The following is an 18,904-nucleotide window of genomic DNA, read 5'->3' on the forward strand; positions in this document are numbered from 1 at the left end:
ACCTGAGCTGAAACCAAGAGTTGAACACTTAACCGACTGTGCCACCCAGGTGACCCAATAATAGGATGTTTTGAATTAGGTTGAAAAACTGTAATTAAAAAAAAAATGCAAGAAAAAAATTAGAAAGGTGCTTTATGAGAATATAACAGACTTTAGGATAGAAGATACCACTGAGAAATTCTCCATCTCTTAGGTCCTTGTAAATGACACTGGCTTCACACAGTGGCCTTAGAGCTGAGTTCACTGTTACAGGAATCTGTAAGCCTCTTAAGACATCCCAAAGCCCTTGGTCGAACAGTGCTCCCTTGAGAGGAGAATTTGCTGGAATTACTCCAAAGCCCAAGTGCTTAAAAACCCAAATGACCCAATGCTATGCTTGCTTATCTCTAGGGAAGTTTCCTTAATAATATCCTAGCTGTATTAGAATGCTTAAAGGAATATGGTTTAAAATTGGTATAAATTGGAGATTAAAGAAATAAGAATACCGTAGTTATATTTCGTTAAGCAATTATTGTTAACATCAAGGTAGGCTATTGGAATAGCCATTTTATGAATTGTTAAGTATTCATTTATCAGTCTACATGGAATTAAACATGGAAAGGGAGCCTGAGCTGGACACATTCCCCTTGTTTTATTGTTTATCTCTCACCATAGCCCCTTGATGAAAGCGTTGGTTCTTATCAGTTTACAATTAGGAGAGACTGAGGCTAAGAGATACTTAGGTATTTGTCCAAGGTCACACAGCTAGTATGTAGTGGAACAGGAATTTAAAGCCAAGTCTGGCTAGCTCGAAATCCAGCATTCCTCCTCATGCCCCACTGACTCCCTCCTTATTGTGAGGCATTTGAATTATCATTCAGCTGTTTCCTTCACCTGGCATTTTACTGTGCTGGTTTTCATTTCTTTGGGGCATCCTGTGGGCCCGAGTGAGAGATTATGGAACTGTGTTATAATTGTGGTGGGCTCTTATCTCCACAAGCTCTAGTGACACCATCAGTGTACCAGGAAGGCTGGATAATCTAGGTGGAGGTGAAGACATCTCAGCCTTTAGGATGCATCAGGATTTTTTTTTTTCCCTCTGTGTGATTTTTGCATGGACTTTATGGAGTTTTAAGGGTTGAGTTTATTTTAACAGTAAAGAATTCAGTTCTTCAGGACACTTTTTTTTCACCTGTGTGTTCCTGAAGCTTCTAGTTCCTGTCTGACCCTTTGTGAAATATGAGTTGCATTTCTTTGGGAAAGACAGTCAGGAATTGGTCTCTGTGCCTTCAGCCTCACTCCCTAGCCTTCTAGGCTTTACACTTGAAGGACAAGAGTGATTTTTCTAAAACAATAATCTGATCATATCACTCCCTGTGGCCTGTGGGAAATCACCTTGACATTCCAAGTACACTCAGGCATGCTGCTCTAGAGGTCATGGAACAGAAAGGGTCATAGACTAAATTAAGACGTATAATTATGTGGGCCATTAAATTAATGCACACAACAAGAAGCAAGGGGAAAGAGATCAGGCAGATGACTGATAGTGTGCAAGTGGGGTGGAAAAACTACTCTATCTGAATCCTTGTTACACGATGTTTATATATCTGTGTTCTCTCTCTGCGGTATCAGCTTTTCCTGCTGATGGGGTGGCTACAAGGACTATGGGCTACAGTTGAGAGGTCCTAAGCAGCTGGGAGGCCTCTGGGCCATCACACACTTGCCCTACTAGAGAAACACAAGGGCAAGTGGATCTGGCCACAGCTATAGCTCACCAGTTAGCTTGATGACCATCTGGTCAATCTGCTTTACCTGTGTGTCTCAAGCCAGAATAGATCCATAATGAGTGTCACTAATGAGTTAACCAAGTTAGGGTTGACAGCTGTCAATCAGACATGGTCTGAGATTCATAAATACTTAAGGTTTATTAGGTATATCCAATCATATTCTATGGGCAAGGACCTTCTTTGTTCCATCCTTTTTATCTTTGTTTAAAATACTTAGGCTCTGGTGGCGCCTGGATGGCTCAGTCAGTTAGGCGTCTGCCTTTGTCTCATGTCATGACACCAGAGTCCTGGGATCGAGGCCCAAATTGGGCTCCCTGCTCAGTGGGGAGTCTGCTTTTCCTTCTCCCTCTGCCCCTCTCCCCCTGCTTGTTCTCTCTCTCAAATAAATAAATAAAAATAAAAAATAATAAAATACCTATGCTCTGATTATTTTCTCTCTAACAGGTCTCAGAAGTTACCCATTTGCTCTCTATATTTAACACTTCCATGAGTTTTATTAACCCCATTTGTTTTGTTATCTATAGCGAAATTGAGTAATCTAAATAATAGAGCAAATGTGTATCGCAGCCCATTTAAGATATTCAAGAGCTCTTTTTGGTCTAGAAGATAAAATATAAAGTGTTATTTTATTTTGCATGTTATTGCAACAGAGGTCCTTAAAAATCTGCTCCTGGCTACCTCTTTGGCCTCATTTCCTACCTCTTATAAAAATGCTCTATACTTGCCTACCATATGGAACTGCTCACCATTCCCTGAACTTGCCAGTCTCTCTCAACTCTGCACATGGTACAGAATATTCTTCCATCTCTGATCTACCTGAAGCACTAGTTCCTGCTCATACTTTAGGAAGCATAAGCTTTGCTTTCTCTAGGCAGTCTTACTTGAATGCCACTATATTTCTGACCCCAAACCCAGACCAAAAGGCACATGCGTATGCTTGTGCATGGGCGCACATGCACCCATACCCTCTCACACACACCTTCTCCCTTTCATTGTGTCCCTAAGGTATAGTATAAAGGGTTCACCCAAGTGTTAGAGCACTTAAAACATTGTATTTAATTTTCTACGTGACTGTCTCCTCTAGTAGACTCTAACTTTGATCTAGGGACCTTAATATATTTCTCCTTTTATCCCTAGCCACTAGCCAAACCCTACCATGTTACAAATGAGCAGTATTTGATGGGTTATTGAGGTAATGAATATTTAATAACAAACGTTGTGCAACCATTAGGTGGCTATTTGTTCTTAAAGAGGATTTTTATACTTGTCATTTAAAAATGTAGTTCCTATGGGACTTTCTTCCCCCTCATTTCTTCCTTTGAACTTTTTTTTAAAATGCCATTTCTTCCTATTACTTGATTTTTAAAAATCACTTAAATATGTTTTTGTAAATGAGTAATAACAAATATAACTAATCGGTTGGGCACCTGCCGTGTGCCAAGCTGTATGTTAGAACTTGTGTTTCCACTGATCCCACAGGAGCTGGATTAAATCACAAAACTGTATGAATGGTAGCTAGGATTATGAATCAGTAGAAGCATATGTAGCTTCAAACAGGATAATTAGATATAATAAGCACATAACTGCATTTTCTCCTCATTTCCATGTTAGAGCATGTTGGTTGATTCACCATTTGGATTTCAGGATCCATAAGCTGCATTTATATACATTAATTAAATGCATGTCAAGTAACTACCTCGTCTAAGCCTTGGACTAGAACCTGAAAAATATAGACACACTCTCTGGGCACATCTCAAAGTCAATGGGAAACAAAGTTTATTGAGATGAGAGTGACCCACCTGGAATCCAGTGGGGGGAACTTGAGTTCCCACAGATATTACAGGCAGGTCACAGTCAGTGTAAGCTCACTGCACAAACACCCCAATGTAAAAGTGTCCCCTCCCCCAGTAGCACGACCCAAGGCCCACAGGGATTTAACTTTACTCATCCTTATCGATGGCATGCCGTAGGATTTTCTTGCTGCCTTACATACTGTACATCCCCATTCTTACCCAGCCTGAATATCCATTCAAAGAAGCATCTCTGGTTCCTCTACCTCATTGCTGTCCCCAAATCTCCACTCCTGCTCCTACAGAAGCAGCAGAGGTCTGCTTTTATCCACAACTCACATTCCTCGTCCATGTAGAAGGCAATTTAGTATAAGAATGGACACTTGACCCTCAGATAGTCCTGGCTTTGGTTCTGCTTACTAGCTATTTGCTCTTGGCCAAGATAATGTAACATCCCTGTTTCTTACTTTTATTATCTGTAAAATGGGATTACAATGCTAACGTCTCAGGATTGTGAGAATTAAATATGAAGCCCTAACATAAAGCAGAGCAGTTATTTAATGCCCCATCGTCCCTTGTAGTCTTCTGCAGCCCTTTGCCCCAGCACCCCTGTGCCAGCTCTGGAACCATCCAGTTACCCTCTGAAATGGACAAGGATGCTCTCTTAGTGCTGTGCTTTCTAGAAGATCCACCATTAGAAGAAAGGGTATGGAAGGGAAGCCTCATTTAGAGTCTTAGGCTCTCTGAAAGAGCTTGTTTCTGGGTCAGAGAATGGAGGGAACTATGCGGTTGTCTTCTAGCCACAGTGGACTGATGTTGGGTTGGAGGTAGAAGGTTATCTGAGTAGACAGTACAGTGAGGAGCCATATAGTGTATACAGCTCTGGAGGCAGAGTCCTCTTGAGTCCCACCCCACGTTGACAAGGGCCACAAAGTTCCATCCTTTAAGCATGGAACCACTACATAAGCTCTCCCCAGTCCCTCCTAATTCAGGACACCATTTCCTCCTCCCTCCTCAGCTAGCTTAGCACCAGCCTCCAACAGTCTTGTTGCTGGTTTTCCCAGGCTTTCCTGTGATTTTCAGCAGCCCTGTCTCTGACTCTGAACGCTCCCTGTCTTCTCACTGAGCCTCTGTCACCATCCAAGTGGGCCATGAGGAGTGATTCAGACCTGCGCATATACCAGACATGAAAGGCTTGGAAAGAATAAATAATAAGCTTACTGAATTATGCATTTGAAATAACTTTTTTCCAAGTGGGGTTGGTACCTAAAAATCTGCCAAATAGATCAGAATGGGAAAAAAATTCCCAGTAATGCATAAAAAGAAACAAAAATGAATATCTTGAGAGAATGTCTTTAAAACCACTTCTTTGCAAAACAATTATTGATAAGGGTATACTATTTAAAAATCATAACTAACTCTAAATGATCTATAAACAATATTATTTTATTAGCTACTGGTATTCATCTCAAGTGCTGATGTGCTAACTAATACAAATATTTGGCTCATGGAAAAGTTGAGGTGTATGGGTAAAACATTGCTTTGGGGTCACAGCCATAAGGGTTTGGATCTGGTTTCTGTCACTTTCACCTTAAATGCCCTCATTTGCATTGCTTCAAACCCTCTGAGTCTCAGGGGTTTTTACTCTGTGATATAGGATGAGGACCCCAAGGCCTGCTGTCTCCAGATCCAGGCCTCACCTAGGGGACTGGACTGCCTGCCCCAGCTGTGGTTTGGATGCAGGAAGTGAAAGAGAAGGGAGAGTCCAGGATGACTGCCAGCTTCATGGTTGAGGAACTGGAGGGGGATGACCTGAAGAGAGATACTGGAGGAGAGAGGTTTGGAAAGATTAGAGAAGCATAGGGCATAACCTGGAAAAAATCAAAATACAAAACAACATTGAGGAAAGAAGGAAAAGTTGGCCAAAGACACAAAGTCTGGAGTTCTGGAATCAGAATTCTTAGCGTTATCCACAGATGCTTTTTTATCAGGTTTAAAATGTGGGAACCATGGGCCTCAATTACTCCTTAGCAGCTCTGAAACATCTGAAAGTTAAAATGACAGGACTGTTGGATGCATATGAGTGGCATCTCCCTGGGTGAGATGTGCCACTTACCACTCTATCTCATTCACAAACAGAAGAGTTCATTTTATTAAAGTGGAAAAACCCAGATAATGTTCAAAATACATGCTTCTAAACACTTTTATTTGTTCTATGTTCTGGCAGCATTTTAAAGATAGAAATCTTGAGTTTTATTTTGCTAAGAGAGAGATTTGCCTTGAGCAATTTGACAGATACTGAGATTTTTTAAATCTGTTTTTCCCCCTGTCATTTTCTCTATATGTTTCTTTCTTCTCCCATTTTATTTTGCCTTCTTTTTCTTCTTTGCTTTTGTCTTCTGTCCACCTGGAAATTAAAGGCATGGTCATTGCATTTAGCTAATTCATTGGCTTAATAGATATATATATATATATATATATAGTGTGTGTGTGTGTGTGTGTGTGTGTGTGTGTTGCACATGTGTAGAGTATTTCACTGTGAGGTTTTATCTTTGTATTTCCTAGCCAACTTTGGTTCATCCCTTATCCAATAGAGCCTGTATAGTGTAGTAGTTAAGGCCCAGATGGAACCAGACTGTCCAGATTCAAGTCCCAGAAATTACTTATTATGTGACCTTGAAAAATTGAACCTTTTTCTGCCTCCATTTTCTGAAGGGTAAAGTATGGATATTAACAGGACCTATGTATCTGTCAGCCTGCTCAGTAACAAATGCCTCCCTGCAATCTTAGTGATTTTAAAGAACAGAGCTTTCCTTTTCACTCATATTAATGTTCATCATGGTTCTGCTGAAGCTCTGCTTCATGCTTTCTTCTTTTCTGGACCCTGGCTGAAGAAACAGCCCTCATCTGTCGCCTCTTAGATCTGTAGCAAAGAGAAGAGAGAGGTGGCAGAGCCATGTAATGGCTCTTAAACCTCCCAAGTGGCCCATACCACTTCTGCTCATATTTCTTTGGCAATGAAGCAAGTCACACAAAGTGCCTGACATAATGGGACAGGAAATCTAATTCTCCAGGAAGAATGGACCTATTAGGAAAAGGCTGATAGGAAGGGACAGCGTATTTTGTCAACATGTACTATAATCATGACAACATTATGGGATTGATGTGAGTATAAAATTAATTAATATAGGTAAAGCACTCAAAATGGTGTCCAGTGGCTGCTGGCTGTTAAGTAAAATATGCATATTTGCTGTTATTAGCAAAGTCTAATGCAAGTAGAAAAGAATAAGAAACATATTCGTTTGCTCTTCAACTTTGAGAATTCACTTTGCATACCAAGGACAGGGGTATTTGGAGTTGTGAAGGGCACAGAAATGAAGGTATTGGTCCCTGCCTCATAGGATCTATGTAGTCCTGCATGAAAATGGTAAGCAAAAGATTAATTAATGACTCAGACTTCCAGATAGACCAGGTACCCCATTAGCAGGGTATCCAGCGCATATTTCTGTACCCCTTTCTGCCACCCAATTAGTTTTTATTTGTGCAACACTTCCAGCAGACTGTGAGCTCCTTGTGTCTTTTTCATCTTTGCACCCTCAGAAATTTCCACAATGCATTTGTAGTAGGTACAGGACTTTTCAGTTAAACTCATCTTCCTTTATACAACCTGGAAGAGGGGTGGTGATTTCACCCTGTTTAATAGGAACAGTTCCTTCTGCTTGATGCCCTCAGCTTAATCAGGACTTCAGGGTGCATGGATAGAACAGTCAGCAGTCTGAAGTTCACTTCCCTGCTGTATCCAAACCGTTGCACAAAGTTGTAAAGACAGCACATGGAAATCAGTCACATTTGCCAAGGTAGCCACTTGCATGCCTTGCCCAAGGCCACGCTTGTTGAGGAACCAGTTGCCTTTAAGTCTTACTTCAAGAGAGACAAATACATTTGAATTAAAATATCCTTGATCTATTTTTATTAACGCTCTGGTTTTAATTTTTTCCTCTATGTGCTTGTCTTGCAAGTTTTATTTTAGTGGGTACCATAAAAAGATGATATTTCTAGTGAGATGGAGAGCTATAATTTCTCATATTTTCAAACCTTCATACATATTATTTTAAGAGGGAGAAGGATCATCATCTTAGTGAACTAGGGCCAGAATAGAGTGATTGTTCTGCTAATCTAGCTTCCTGGATCCCCCAGTTGCACAAAGCAGATGTTAAGAGGATAAAAGGGTGCACCCAGGTGACAGGGCCATCCTGTGTGGCAACTGCGTCTGTTCACAGTGGGTGACCAGCTAATGCCATCAGTCTCATAAGCCGAAAGACCTTGTAATTATCATCCCTAGGAGATAGGCTAGAAATATCACTCCTTTTCCATTCTTACCTCAGATTTAGTACTTTCTATTGTGGAAAGGAGGTGCTGCACACATGGGGGTTGATACAGAAATGCCATTTCACAGAGCTCTTTGTCTCGGGAAACTTTTAAAAAAACTAGTGACTGTATCTTTCTATCTAAAATAAAGTTCCCCATATGAGATCTGGTGATGATTTAGCAACATAGAGCCTGAAGGGACTCTGGGTATGGAGACCATATCTCTTACTTTCTGTCTTGAATAAACCTAAACTAATTAAGAGTGATGGTGATCTCACCTTCTCAAAAACCCTCCATGGGCCTTATGGATCCTCATGGTGGAGAGCCTGGTGATTTCCCTCAGGGACCTATGCACTTCCTCAAAACCTCAAGAGTTTGGTCAGTATTTGGTAATTTGCAACCATAGCCCCTCCTTAATGGTGGTAGGAGACCACTGTTTTCTGTTCTTTTTGCACTTCATAGACTTTAGGCAGCTAGAGGTTAATGGGGAGAGCTCTATCTGTGGAGTTCCGTCTGTGAAGCCTGGATTCTTGATTCAGTTTCATGATTTAATAGCCTGTGCCCTTGGGAAAGTCACTTAACCTTTCTGGATTTTATCATAAGCATTGATAGTCCCTACTTCACAAGATTGTTGTAATGTTTGAGTTACTAAGGAGGAAATGATCAAGCGCTGTGTGTCACCTTAGTCTGACTTCCCTTGAGAGTAGAGCCTGAGACAAGGACTCGGGTCAGGTGGTTTATTTGGGCAGGATCCCCAAAAGTGGGAGTGAAGGAGCAGAGAGGATGAGCAGTGGAGGAAGAAACACCAATGGGAGTATCCATTGTTAAGTCCTCTACTGTGAGTCAAATGGATGTGGGGGAGAGGGAGGGTGTTGTAATGAATGCCTCCAAGAATTGTCCACTCTGATGGCAGATTTGGGGGAATTAATCTATTAGCTTTGTCCCTCCCATTTTTTGATAGCCCCATCACCTTCCTTCCACTACTTGGTTGCTCTTGCATGCAGGCAATGAAGGCACCCCTCACTTGAGTTGGCCCTGCTTGAGATGGGGAGTGTTGGGCTCTGTGTGGGCCAACAACGGTCTACTGTTGCCATGGCTGAAATCTGAGCTTGGCGCAGGGGACATGATGCAGGGCCCAAAGTGTCTGCTGCAGGGGCACATAGACATGATCTGTTTACCCTCCACTTTCATCTCATATATAAACTTTCACCTTCTTTTGGCTCTATTACTAGGTTCGGGCTTGACCCTTGTCTTAGAAATAAATTTTAAAAAAAAGGTGAAATCAGGTCCTACTTTTCACTGATCCCCAAAATTAGATTTTTCTGTTTATTATTTCACTGTACTCTCCTGCTTCTCCCATGTCCTTTCCCTGCCCTCACCATGTTCCTCCTCACATCTCTAGACGAGATCAGCCCAGGGGCATACCTGTAATGAAGCTGCGAGAACAAAGCGCAGTGGAGACATTTTGCAGACAGACTGGGGGCTGTGTTCTGTAGATGCATGACCTTGGCAGGTTGTGGCCCTTTGTGCTACCTCTTTCTTTGCATAGCTGAGGGAAACCATATCAGCTTCATACTGGGAAACTAAGTAAGATCATGTATGCAGAGTAACTGGTACCTTTTTATCAATGTTGCTTTCATCCTCATATCAGCTTCTCAGAAAACTATTTATTTTCTGGGGGGGGAAAATATATTTAAAATGAAAGTAGTGTCTTTATTTATATGTTTATTTATTTATATATGGTGTCTTCTAGCTCCAAGATGAATTAGGAATTAGTGCCTAATTCATTCAGCTGCCAAAATGCAACGTGTCAACCTCTTCTACTCCCTTTTCTTTTCCTTCCTCCACCCTCAATAAATTCACTGTCATTTATTTTTTCATCCGATTTCATTAATTCAGTTATATGTATTTATTACTGTACTGAATATCTTCCCAAATTGGTCCAGTTTATTCTATTGCTAAAATACAGTCTGCAACTCTCTCCTGCTCCTCTTGCATTTCTTCTCCCTCCCTCAACCTGCTTACTAGTTTGATATGTAGTCAGTTTAATTCTGTTTATTCTACTAGTTTTTTTTCCTGGTGTGCTGAGCATCTTCTTGGTGTAAGGTACTCTGCCGAGTTCCTGGGGATTATAAAGGTAGCATGTTCTCCCTCAAAGGGCACAGGCATGGAGGCAGTGGATCTAAACAAATGTATATGTATATCTGTAATAGCAGGGATAGAGCGATGATTTACAGAGGACAGATGCAGCTGAGTTACTGGAGCGGCACACACTCCCAACTGGGAGGGTTGGGGGCCAGGAAAGGATGGGTGGAGGTAGGAAAGTTGTGAATGTCTACGAAAGAGGAGTAATGGAAGATGTATATATTATGCCTTCCTTAATTCCTATTTACAGCAAGATATTAATAATTAGGATTAATTATACCTTTCAACTCATAATTGGACATTTTTTTATTCTGCTTTTTATTACCAAGGAGTCGATTCAGAAGGAAACAGGCTTAAATAGACATTGATTAGGAGGATATTAGGGGGGTGGGTTCTAGTGCATATCTTGGTTCAGATCTCTTTAACTCAGTTGCCATCATCTTCAAAATCTGTGTCTTTAGTGCTAAACAATAAGATCACATAGTCAGAAAGACCCTAAGGCACAATAATGTTTTAAATCATCAAGAGCAGCTTGATTTGTATTAATTATATCATGGTAATGGTAGGGAAAGTATTAGTATATTTTAGAAAGTTTTTATTTTTTTAAATAAGAGTAGAATCAATATCTACAAAAACATCTTTCTGCCTATCCCTGAGCAAATTGCCCTCATCTTTTGAAAAGTGGCTTCATAGAGAGAGATTATCACAAGAAATCTTGAGCCTGTCCTCAGCTCACCACTCCTAAGCAATGCTGTAAATTTATGACTTAAGGTAGAGATTTGGGCAGTAAATTGGGGGCAGGATTCTTTCTCATCTTTTGTGGCGTCATTTGTTCCTTTGGAGAGATATCTGCCCTGGATTCATTCCATTTCAAAATTGACATGCTATTCTCCTAGCTGAGATGAGAGGGTTCATTTTACACTGTGATCACAATTTAGAGATCCAACTGAATGGGCTGCCAGGGTTTGCTTTGTCACGTTAGGCACACATCTTGTTCCAGTCCCAAGCAGGGGCCAGCACACATAATTGAAAGCATGCAAGAATAAAGAAAGAAAGGGTGAGAGGAAGGGAGGGAGGATGGAAGGAAGGAGGGAGGGAGGAAGGGAGGGAGGGAGGGAGGGAGGGAGGAAAGCAGGAAGGAGAGGGGAGGGTAAGAAAGACAGCAAGAGCCTAGTAATCCTGTGTCATCAGTAGGCAGTGGTTGCCCAAGGTGCAGATTAACACCGTGCTAAGAAAATCTTGCAATCAGTGAACTTTGAGCCACACTTCTGAGCAGTAGAAGGCTGCCAGGAGTTGGTGCTGAGTGTGATTGAAGCTGGGTAGGAAAGGTGCAGGGGACAGAAGCAAGCTCTGTTGGCTGGTAGGATCAGGCACGTCTTAAATTTTCCAGAATCTCTGCCTTCTCAGTCAAGGGTGCTTTGACCACTTGCGTTCTCAGACTGAATCTAGGAGTCACTGTGGATTCCTCTCCTGCCCCTAGTCTACCTTCCAAACCAATCTCAAGTCTTGTTGACCTCACCTCTAACATGCACCCCAATCTCGCCACCTCCATTTCTCCTGCTACCTTCCGAGACCAAGTCACCATCATTTCCTTCCTTTAGCAGCTTCCCTGAGATCTCCTTGTTTCCATTATTGGCCTTTTTGGATCCAGTGCACTCATAGCAACCAGAATGATTTTTAAAACTTAAGTTAAATCATAGGATCCCCTTGCCTGAAACCTCCCAGTGGCTCCCAGATGCATTTAGAAGAGCATTCAGGTTCTGTACCATGTCCTTTCGGTCCTCTTAGGATCTGGCCTCTGCTTACTCCTCCACCTTCTCTCCCACCACACTCTCTCCCTCGGGCACCAGCTCCAGCCATAATGGGGTTTTTTGTTATCATCGGTCCTCTAACATGCCAAGTGTATTCTGGGCTTCTGCTCTTGCTCTTCCCATCACTCAGATATCTGCACGTCTGGCTCCTTTTCAGTGCACCTCTGCAGAAAAGCCTGCTCTGACCACCTCACTTAGGAGCTGTCCATCCAACCACATACTCAGGGCAAGAGTGGAGAAGTCCCCGCAGACAGGCCCTGCTGAGATTCACTATAAAGTAGCCCACCCTCCATTCCCACTCTCCACCCAAATTACTTTTCGTCATATCACCCTGTTTCATTTTCTTCATAGAACTCAACCCCATCTGAAATGATCTCATGGTCTTCCATTTGGGTATTGTCCTTCCTCCTTCCCCTCTCCCAACCAGGCTGTAAGCTTTGTAAAGGCAGGGGGACCTTGTCTGTCTCATTTCCTTCCCATCCTCCACCCCAGCATGGTGCCTGATCCCATGTTGTTGCTCAGTTAACATTTGCTCTGTGATACGCTGCCAGAGGTTAGCAACAGTGCTCTATTAGCAGAGTGGAGGATGAGCCCAAGGAAAAGGGATGGCAGCCCATAGATGAGTATTTTGTATGTGGCAGGCTCGATGGGCCATTTCAAACCCAGTAATTATTGATGGTGTTTTTAGTGGGTTTTAATGAGAAGCAGGGTCTCCGGGAGGATACATGTACTCAGCTTGAGTAACTGGGTCGTTCATCTTTCTCACACACCTCGCTGGGAGACTTCTTAACAGAAGACTTCCAGAAAACTTCCTATGTTCACTTCTGTTGTTGGAAATGACAGCCCTGTCTGAGATTCGAGGACTCCAGTGAGAATGGAAGGACCTATTTGAGGTATTTCACTAAATTGCCTCTATAAGTAAACGATTTAAATTTTTTTTTCAAAGAAAATGAATGCTTTTGAAAAATGAGTTTAGGGGCGCCTCGGTGGCTCAGTCGGTTAAGCATCTGCCTTCAGCTCAGGTCATGATCCCAGGGTCCTGGGATCGAACCCCCATCGGTCTTCCTGCTCAGTGGGAAACCTGCTTCTCCCTCTCCCACTCCCCCTGCTTGTGTTCCCTCTCTCTACGTGTCTCTGTCAAATAAATAAATAAATAAATAAATAAATAAATCTTTAAAAAAATGAGTTTATAAAAACAAAACACCTCTTATTCTCCATTGGGTTGTCAACCTGAAGAAAACAACCAGAACCTGAAACTGCTTTGGATAAAAAACAAGATGCTTCTTTTCTATTTCTCTGTCACCCTCCTTAGTCTATAGTCCCACTGCCCTACTCACCCCTGCTTTTAATTGCCTAATCTGTTCTCTCAGCCTAGCTGAGCTAGGCTTTGTCATAGCTCAGCTGGCCTAACCTAGGGTGCTGGTGGAAATGAAGGTAAGTTTTCTCTTTTTAAATATTTTTGGTGTTCATTAAACCTAACACAGTCATTTCGAGTATTTATTTATCATGCCGTTTAGTTGTACAATCACATACCTTTTGCTATACCTTTCTAAGGGAGTGAATTTCATATTTTTTTATGCATTGTAGAAATTTTGATTCATGTGAAACACAGTTCCATGGGAAATCAAGTTGTTGTTTCTTTCTCTCTCCGCACAAATAGAAAGATGTTCCAGTAAAGCAAAGTGATTATGGTATAGACAGTGTGCCCTTAAACCCTGTCCCCTGACCCCAAGCAAAGTAAGTTTCCAGTCTTATCCACCCACTTTTGGAGATAATACTTTGTGGCAGGTGGAAGGAATTCCTACTCCCTGTGTATGAGCAAAACCGTCTGGTTTAGTTGGTTTGGGCAGGTTTTAGAAACTTATTGATAAACTAATGCGTATTGGGGTGTCTTATAGTTGTGCTGGTTATGTTGCTCCTGGGGGGAATAACAAATTCATATTCTATGAAGAGTCTACCAAAAAGCAACAACAAAAAATAAAAAGAAAACAACTAAGTAGGTTCAAAATCATCAAGAGCCAAAGTCCACCTTGTGAAGGTGTGTGCCTTTAGAGATACCCAAATACAGATTTTTCCCCGTATACTCCCATTCCCTGTCTCCCCAGAGGGAACAGTCTGCTAATATCTGAGCGTCATCTTCCTCCAAGCAGTCAGCAATGATTTCTCTCCCAAAGAATGCTTTTCTCCTAACCTTTCACTTTGATTTTACTGTTAGTTCTGGCTTCTTAAAGAATTAGGCCTTCCACAGGGTTACTATAGAATAGGTCAAGAAAATAAATCTTGTATTTTTCATCTGTGATGCCTCCTTCTCTATCCATGTCCATCAGAAAATTAGATCATCTTTGGTGAGACAAGTCTTAACTAAGAGATGATGCCAGATGAGTTTGCAGTGAGACTAGGGCAAGAGTGGGAATTTGGGTGGTTTTGCCCAAAAGATTCATTAAAGTCTCTTTTGAATACAATTGAATACTCACTTCTACAGACCTCTGCATCCTGGAAATCTTCAACTGTGATTCTTCTTTACTCTGGTTACAGAGGTCATTACTTAGGAAATTCAACTATAGGGTGTCAGATAAGTTATTAGCTTTCTGTATTTAGATCAAACAGTGATGATCTAAGCAGCCTAAAGGGAATCAAATGTTGATTTCTTTTTGTGTGTGTGATCAGTATTTACTAAACTATAAAAGGAAGCAAGCCTCTAATACATACATCCAGTATGTACCTAATCACAGATCACATTTCTCCTAGCTACAAAAAAGAAAAAGGACAATGGAAGAAAATTAATGGCTTTGAGGTTTTTAAAATTTTTTTTAAAAATTAAATTCCTATCAGTTCCATTTTAAATTCCAACGGAAAAAAAAAAAAAAGTTTCTCCTCCTTGTCTAATCCTTATCTTCACATTCATTGTTTTACTGATGCTACTTCCCTGGCTTTGTGCTTGAATCTGCCAGGGAAGTCTTCCCTAGACTAAATCCTCCTTCTTTAAAAACCAAATGGTTTGTATGTTTTAACTTTCAGCTTGTATCTACATCTTGTATTACTTATCAATCCTGTTTTACGCTTAGGCTACAAATTAGATTTGTTCTTGCCCTCTGTTTGCCTACATTTCCAGCTGAGTTTAAACAGCACTTTCTCTCTGGTAGGGATGCATTGACCTTTTGGCTTGATTAAAGATAAATGCCATTGACTCTCCACTTTTGGAGGCTGAGACTTTTTCGGAAGCTCACTGGGATTTCTGTATTTATTGCTTGAAAATGAATATTGGATAATATTCATTTCCCTACCATTTTAATGAGACGGGTATGGATTTTTTTTTTTTTTCTCCTGGCAGAGTCATGAGGATTATTGGGGTTGGAGACAGCAACTCTAGCCAAGCAGAAGGGCATGAGGGTTTTCAGGTCCTTTTTCCCACATGTTTGGTCATAGACCATCACATCCTGAAGTTTTAGAGTCAAAAGGACAGTTAAATATTTTTGTTTGAATTTGACACAAGAAAATTCCAAGTCCCTGCAAAATGTCAGCAGCCTTTAAAAAACACTGGGCTGATTGCAAATCTTGTTTTACACCGATGACTAATATGACACCAATGTGGCCATGTCGCTAACTGTGACCATGTTGGTGTTAGTATTTGTCCCTCTTATTTTGTCCCTGATCATAAAAATTAAGTGCTGTGCAAACACTGCCTAAAGAACAGATGCTACCTCTGGATGTTTGAATAGCCTGTCTTTCTGACAGTATAGCCAATATTTCCTACATCTTTCCTTACTTCCCCCTTTCTTACTGAAGCATTTGCATGTAGAATAAAGAGGATAGGAACACACAGAAAAAAAAAACAAAGGCAGATTTGTTTCTTCTGAGAACATCTGTTCTTGCTTCGAAGCACCCACATGATGTGGCCCATTTTCTCTCAATGCCTGCACGGTTTGCTGTTGTAAAGTTGAGTGTTAACATCAATCTTAGACCGGAATTTAATGAGATAATGAACAATGCTATCTAATGAGGTGAGATGTAGGAAAAATTCTGTTATAATGTATATGCTGTAGATGATAGTAAGACAAGCATACTCACAAAGAACAGCTAAAATTGAATATAAAATGGTTTATCATAGAATTTTTTTTACCTTCAGATTCATTGATCTCATGGCATCATACCCAATTTGGGGTACATTTGGTCCACTTTAAGTTTCTTCATTGATTTCTTAGGATTCTTGTGAATTTGCATTGTACTTGGGATAGAGGTACATTCTGAAAAAAAAATACAAGTGACCTGTTGTATACATTTTAATTAAAAGAAACCTTTTCACTTTGAAAATCTTTATTTTTCAAGAAGATAATTTCCCCAAACTTCAACTGCTATCATTATTCTTTTTTAAAAGGATTTATTTATTTTAGAGAGAGAGTGAGCTGGGGGAGGGGCAGAGGGAGAGAGAAAAATCCCGAAGCAGAGTCCCTGCTGAGTGTGCTGAGTGCAGAGCCTGATGGGGCTCAGGGCTGGACCCAGGACACTGACATTATGACCTGAGCCAAAAATCAAGAGTTGGCTGCTTAACTGACTGGGCCACCCAGGTGCCCCATCATTACTTTTATAAAGAGCATTCAGTAGCAATACTAATAATTCAGAATTAAAGGGTACAGTTTAAAATTACCTAGCTTAAAAGATATTTACCCAAGTGATACTGTTTTTTAAATTTTCTTCCCTAAATGTATATAATACTGTTTTGGAGTCTTGGAGGCAGAAGAGGGGGTGGAGTGGCCAGTGAAATCTATATAATAGAGCTTTCAAAATTAGTTAGATAAAAGTGTATTGACCTTAGTTGATGGTTTCCAAAGAAATAAATACCTGTGTAGACATCAGTTGTTCAGCAAGTGCTCATTAAAGTACCTACTGTGTTCTTATATGTTGGATCCAATTGTATTCTGAAATATTTCAGATGCATAATATCATAGGAATATGTTGGCCAGTTACATATTTCATCTTTTTTCCCCAAGTTGTTTCCAGAGATAGGGCTTTTACATAGTTATTGACAAATCCAGGAAGACTCACACGGGGTCTTTCTTCATGGGCTCAGCTATCCACATAGTGAACTTGGAACTTGGTCTAAGTTCTCTGGTCCTATGCAATCTTCTTTGTCTTTTAAATTTACATCTCATTTCAGTGCTGAGCAAAACATGACATTTTCTCCCCATTACTAACCAAATTCTTTTAATGTCTCAGTGTTTATCTTGCCACTTCTGCCCCTAAATACTATAATTCCTCGTTGAACCTGATTTTTCTTAGGGTATGCCTGAACATCCTCTTGAGCATTTGGATCATGGATCTTTTGAGACAACTTGGTTTCTTCCTTCATCTGGTGGCACTTTCTCCTGAACATTCTTTTGACCTAAAAGAGTTCGATTTTGGCATTTTACGTTATTTCATTTTTTAGATCTCTAGATCTTTTTGGAGGATGATGAACAATAAGTCTGGGGCCCCTCACATTCCCTTCAGGAGCATTACTTATCATGGGGGTTAGACCTCAACATTATTATTGTGATGATTACTGTTGTGATTTCTATGGTTGCTGAATTCTGGTAGGACCGTGGGTTAATGGCAATATCAAGTTAAGAGTATATATTATAGAACTCTTTTCTCATCCAATTGATGGATACCCTCCAAAAGCCAGACTGGTGTATTATGCCTAAGTGACCAAATGATACTAAAAATAAATGATGAATTTCCTATATCTTCAAGAAATTCATCTGAAATCTAAGACTTTGGGAAACAAAATGATGGCTGACTACTGTTTCTTATAATTACTGCTCTTGGCATTTTAGAACTTTCTCTCTGTAGACAAAGGGAGGGCACTTATTTCTTTCACTGTTTTGCCAATGTCCATATGAGTTGAGACTTTTGCATTTGGAGACGATTGTGGAACATCCTGCTGGGGCAGTGAAACTGGGATGGGCTTTGGTGGTGGGGTGTGCATATGATTCCTTGAATGCTGCTGGGTTCTGTGCGCCAGTGTGGCTTTGACAGTTCTGATACCATAATCGCTGCTTTCAGAATTGATTCTAACTTTGGCCCTTACCATCGTCCTTAGGCAAAGGACCTGAGACCCTGTACGCGGGGCAGAAGCTCAATGACAATGAATGGCACACCGTCCGGGTGGTGCGGAGAGGAAAAAGCCTTAAGTTAACCGTGGATGATGATGTGGCTGAGGGTGAGTACAGCTCTACGTAGGGAAATGTGTCTCTCTTTGCTCTCGTCATCCTCTGGGTCATTCAGCGAGCAAAAGGTTTTCTGAAACATGTTTATTTTCATGTGACATGTTCTCGTTGACAAGCTCAGGTAAGGCTAAGAAGGTCTTCCTCTGAAGTTTCATAATCCCTTTTCATTGATCTGTATTATAGAATTTACCCATTACTGTCATTGTATGTTAATGGGTCCCTTTAGGCATAGAATATGTGTCCGGAGAGTAGATGTAGAGTTCTGTAGCTCCTTTATTATTCATTTATTCAAAAATCACTTATCAATCATCTTCCCAATGACCAGTTTCTTCCTTCAATAAATGACTTACTCTCTAGGGGAGGGAGATGGGTAAACCAGAAATTCAGAGCATTACAGGTAAAAGTAAGTACTGAGATCACTACAGGCTACTTAGAAGGGGCTGAATAATTATTCATTTATTTCATCATTTATTTAATTGTTATAAATAGAGCACCTACCGTGTACTGAGTACTGCTTTAGAAGGCACTGAGAATAGGGAAGTGAACAAATAGGCCCGTCCTTGGCTTGGTGGAATTCACATTCTAGAAGGGCAACAGATGAATGAACGAATACATCTATACGTAAAGGAACATTCAGAGCTTCACATAAGCAATAGGTATTTCTTGAGAGCCTGTTACATATCAGCAGTGTGCTAAGGATGTAAAAAATAAGAAGGAAGCACAAGAGATTATCTGTTTCCTCAAATAATTAACCAATCTAGTGGATTAGATAGGACCCAGGCATTTGAAAATAAGACAAAAAGTATGTAATGAGATTC

At 40.7% G+C, this 18,904-nt stretch overlaps 1 protein-coding gene and 1 long non-coding RNA gene across 16 annotated transcripts in view; one reads left to right on the forward strand and one right to left on the reverse strand.

The window, feature by feature from the left end:
• The window catches only part of NRXN3 (neurexin 3), a 1,564,009-nt gene that overhangs the window by 704,185 nt on the left and 840,920 nt on the right, over positions 1-18,904 (forward strand). For all 11 annotated transcript variants that reach the window (XR_012379101.1, XM_073895668.1, XM_073895661.1 and 8 more), the window contains one exon: positions 17,960-18,079. Coding sequence is in view for 10 of the 11 variants with exons in the window: in XM_073895668.1 (XP_073751769.1) it covers positions 17,960-18,079 (120 nt within the window). In the remaining variant the exon portion in view is untranslated. The remainder of the gene's footprint in view (positions 1-17,959; positions 18,080-18,904) is intronic.
• Positions 1-18,904, reverse strand: part of LOC112822135 (uncharacterized) — a 34,342-nt gene that overhangs the window by 2,551 nt on the left and 12,887 nt on the right. For 2 of the 5 annotated variants that reach the window (XR_012379103.1, XR_012379106.1), the window contains 3 exons: positions 18,585-18,668; positions 16,001-16,124; positions 5,744-5,963 (listed from right to left, as the gene is read on the reverse strand). This is a non-coding gene — a long non-coding RNA (uncharacterized lncRNA). Of the gene's footprint in view, positions 1-5,743; positions 5,964-6,368; positions 6,480-10,460; positions 10,533-16,000; positions 16,125-18,584; positions 18,669-18,904 lie in introns of those variants that run through there. The other 3 variants (XR_012379104.1, XR_012379105.1, XR_012379107.1) reach the window with 3 other exon arrangements.

Source organism: Callorhinus ursinus, unplaced genomic scaffold (genome assembly GCF_003265705.2).
Source record: "Callorhinus ursinus isolate GAN/ISIS: 27379988/994484 unplaced genomic scaffold, GSC_fseal_2.0 scaffold8, whole genome shotgun sequence".
Taxonomy (NCBI): Eukaryota; Metazoa; Chordata; class Mammalia; order Carnivora; family Otariidae; genus Callorhinus; species Callorhinus ursinus.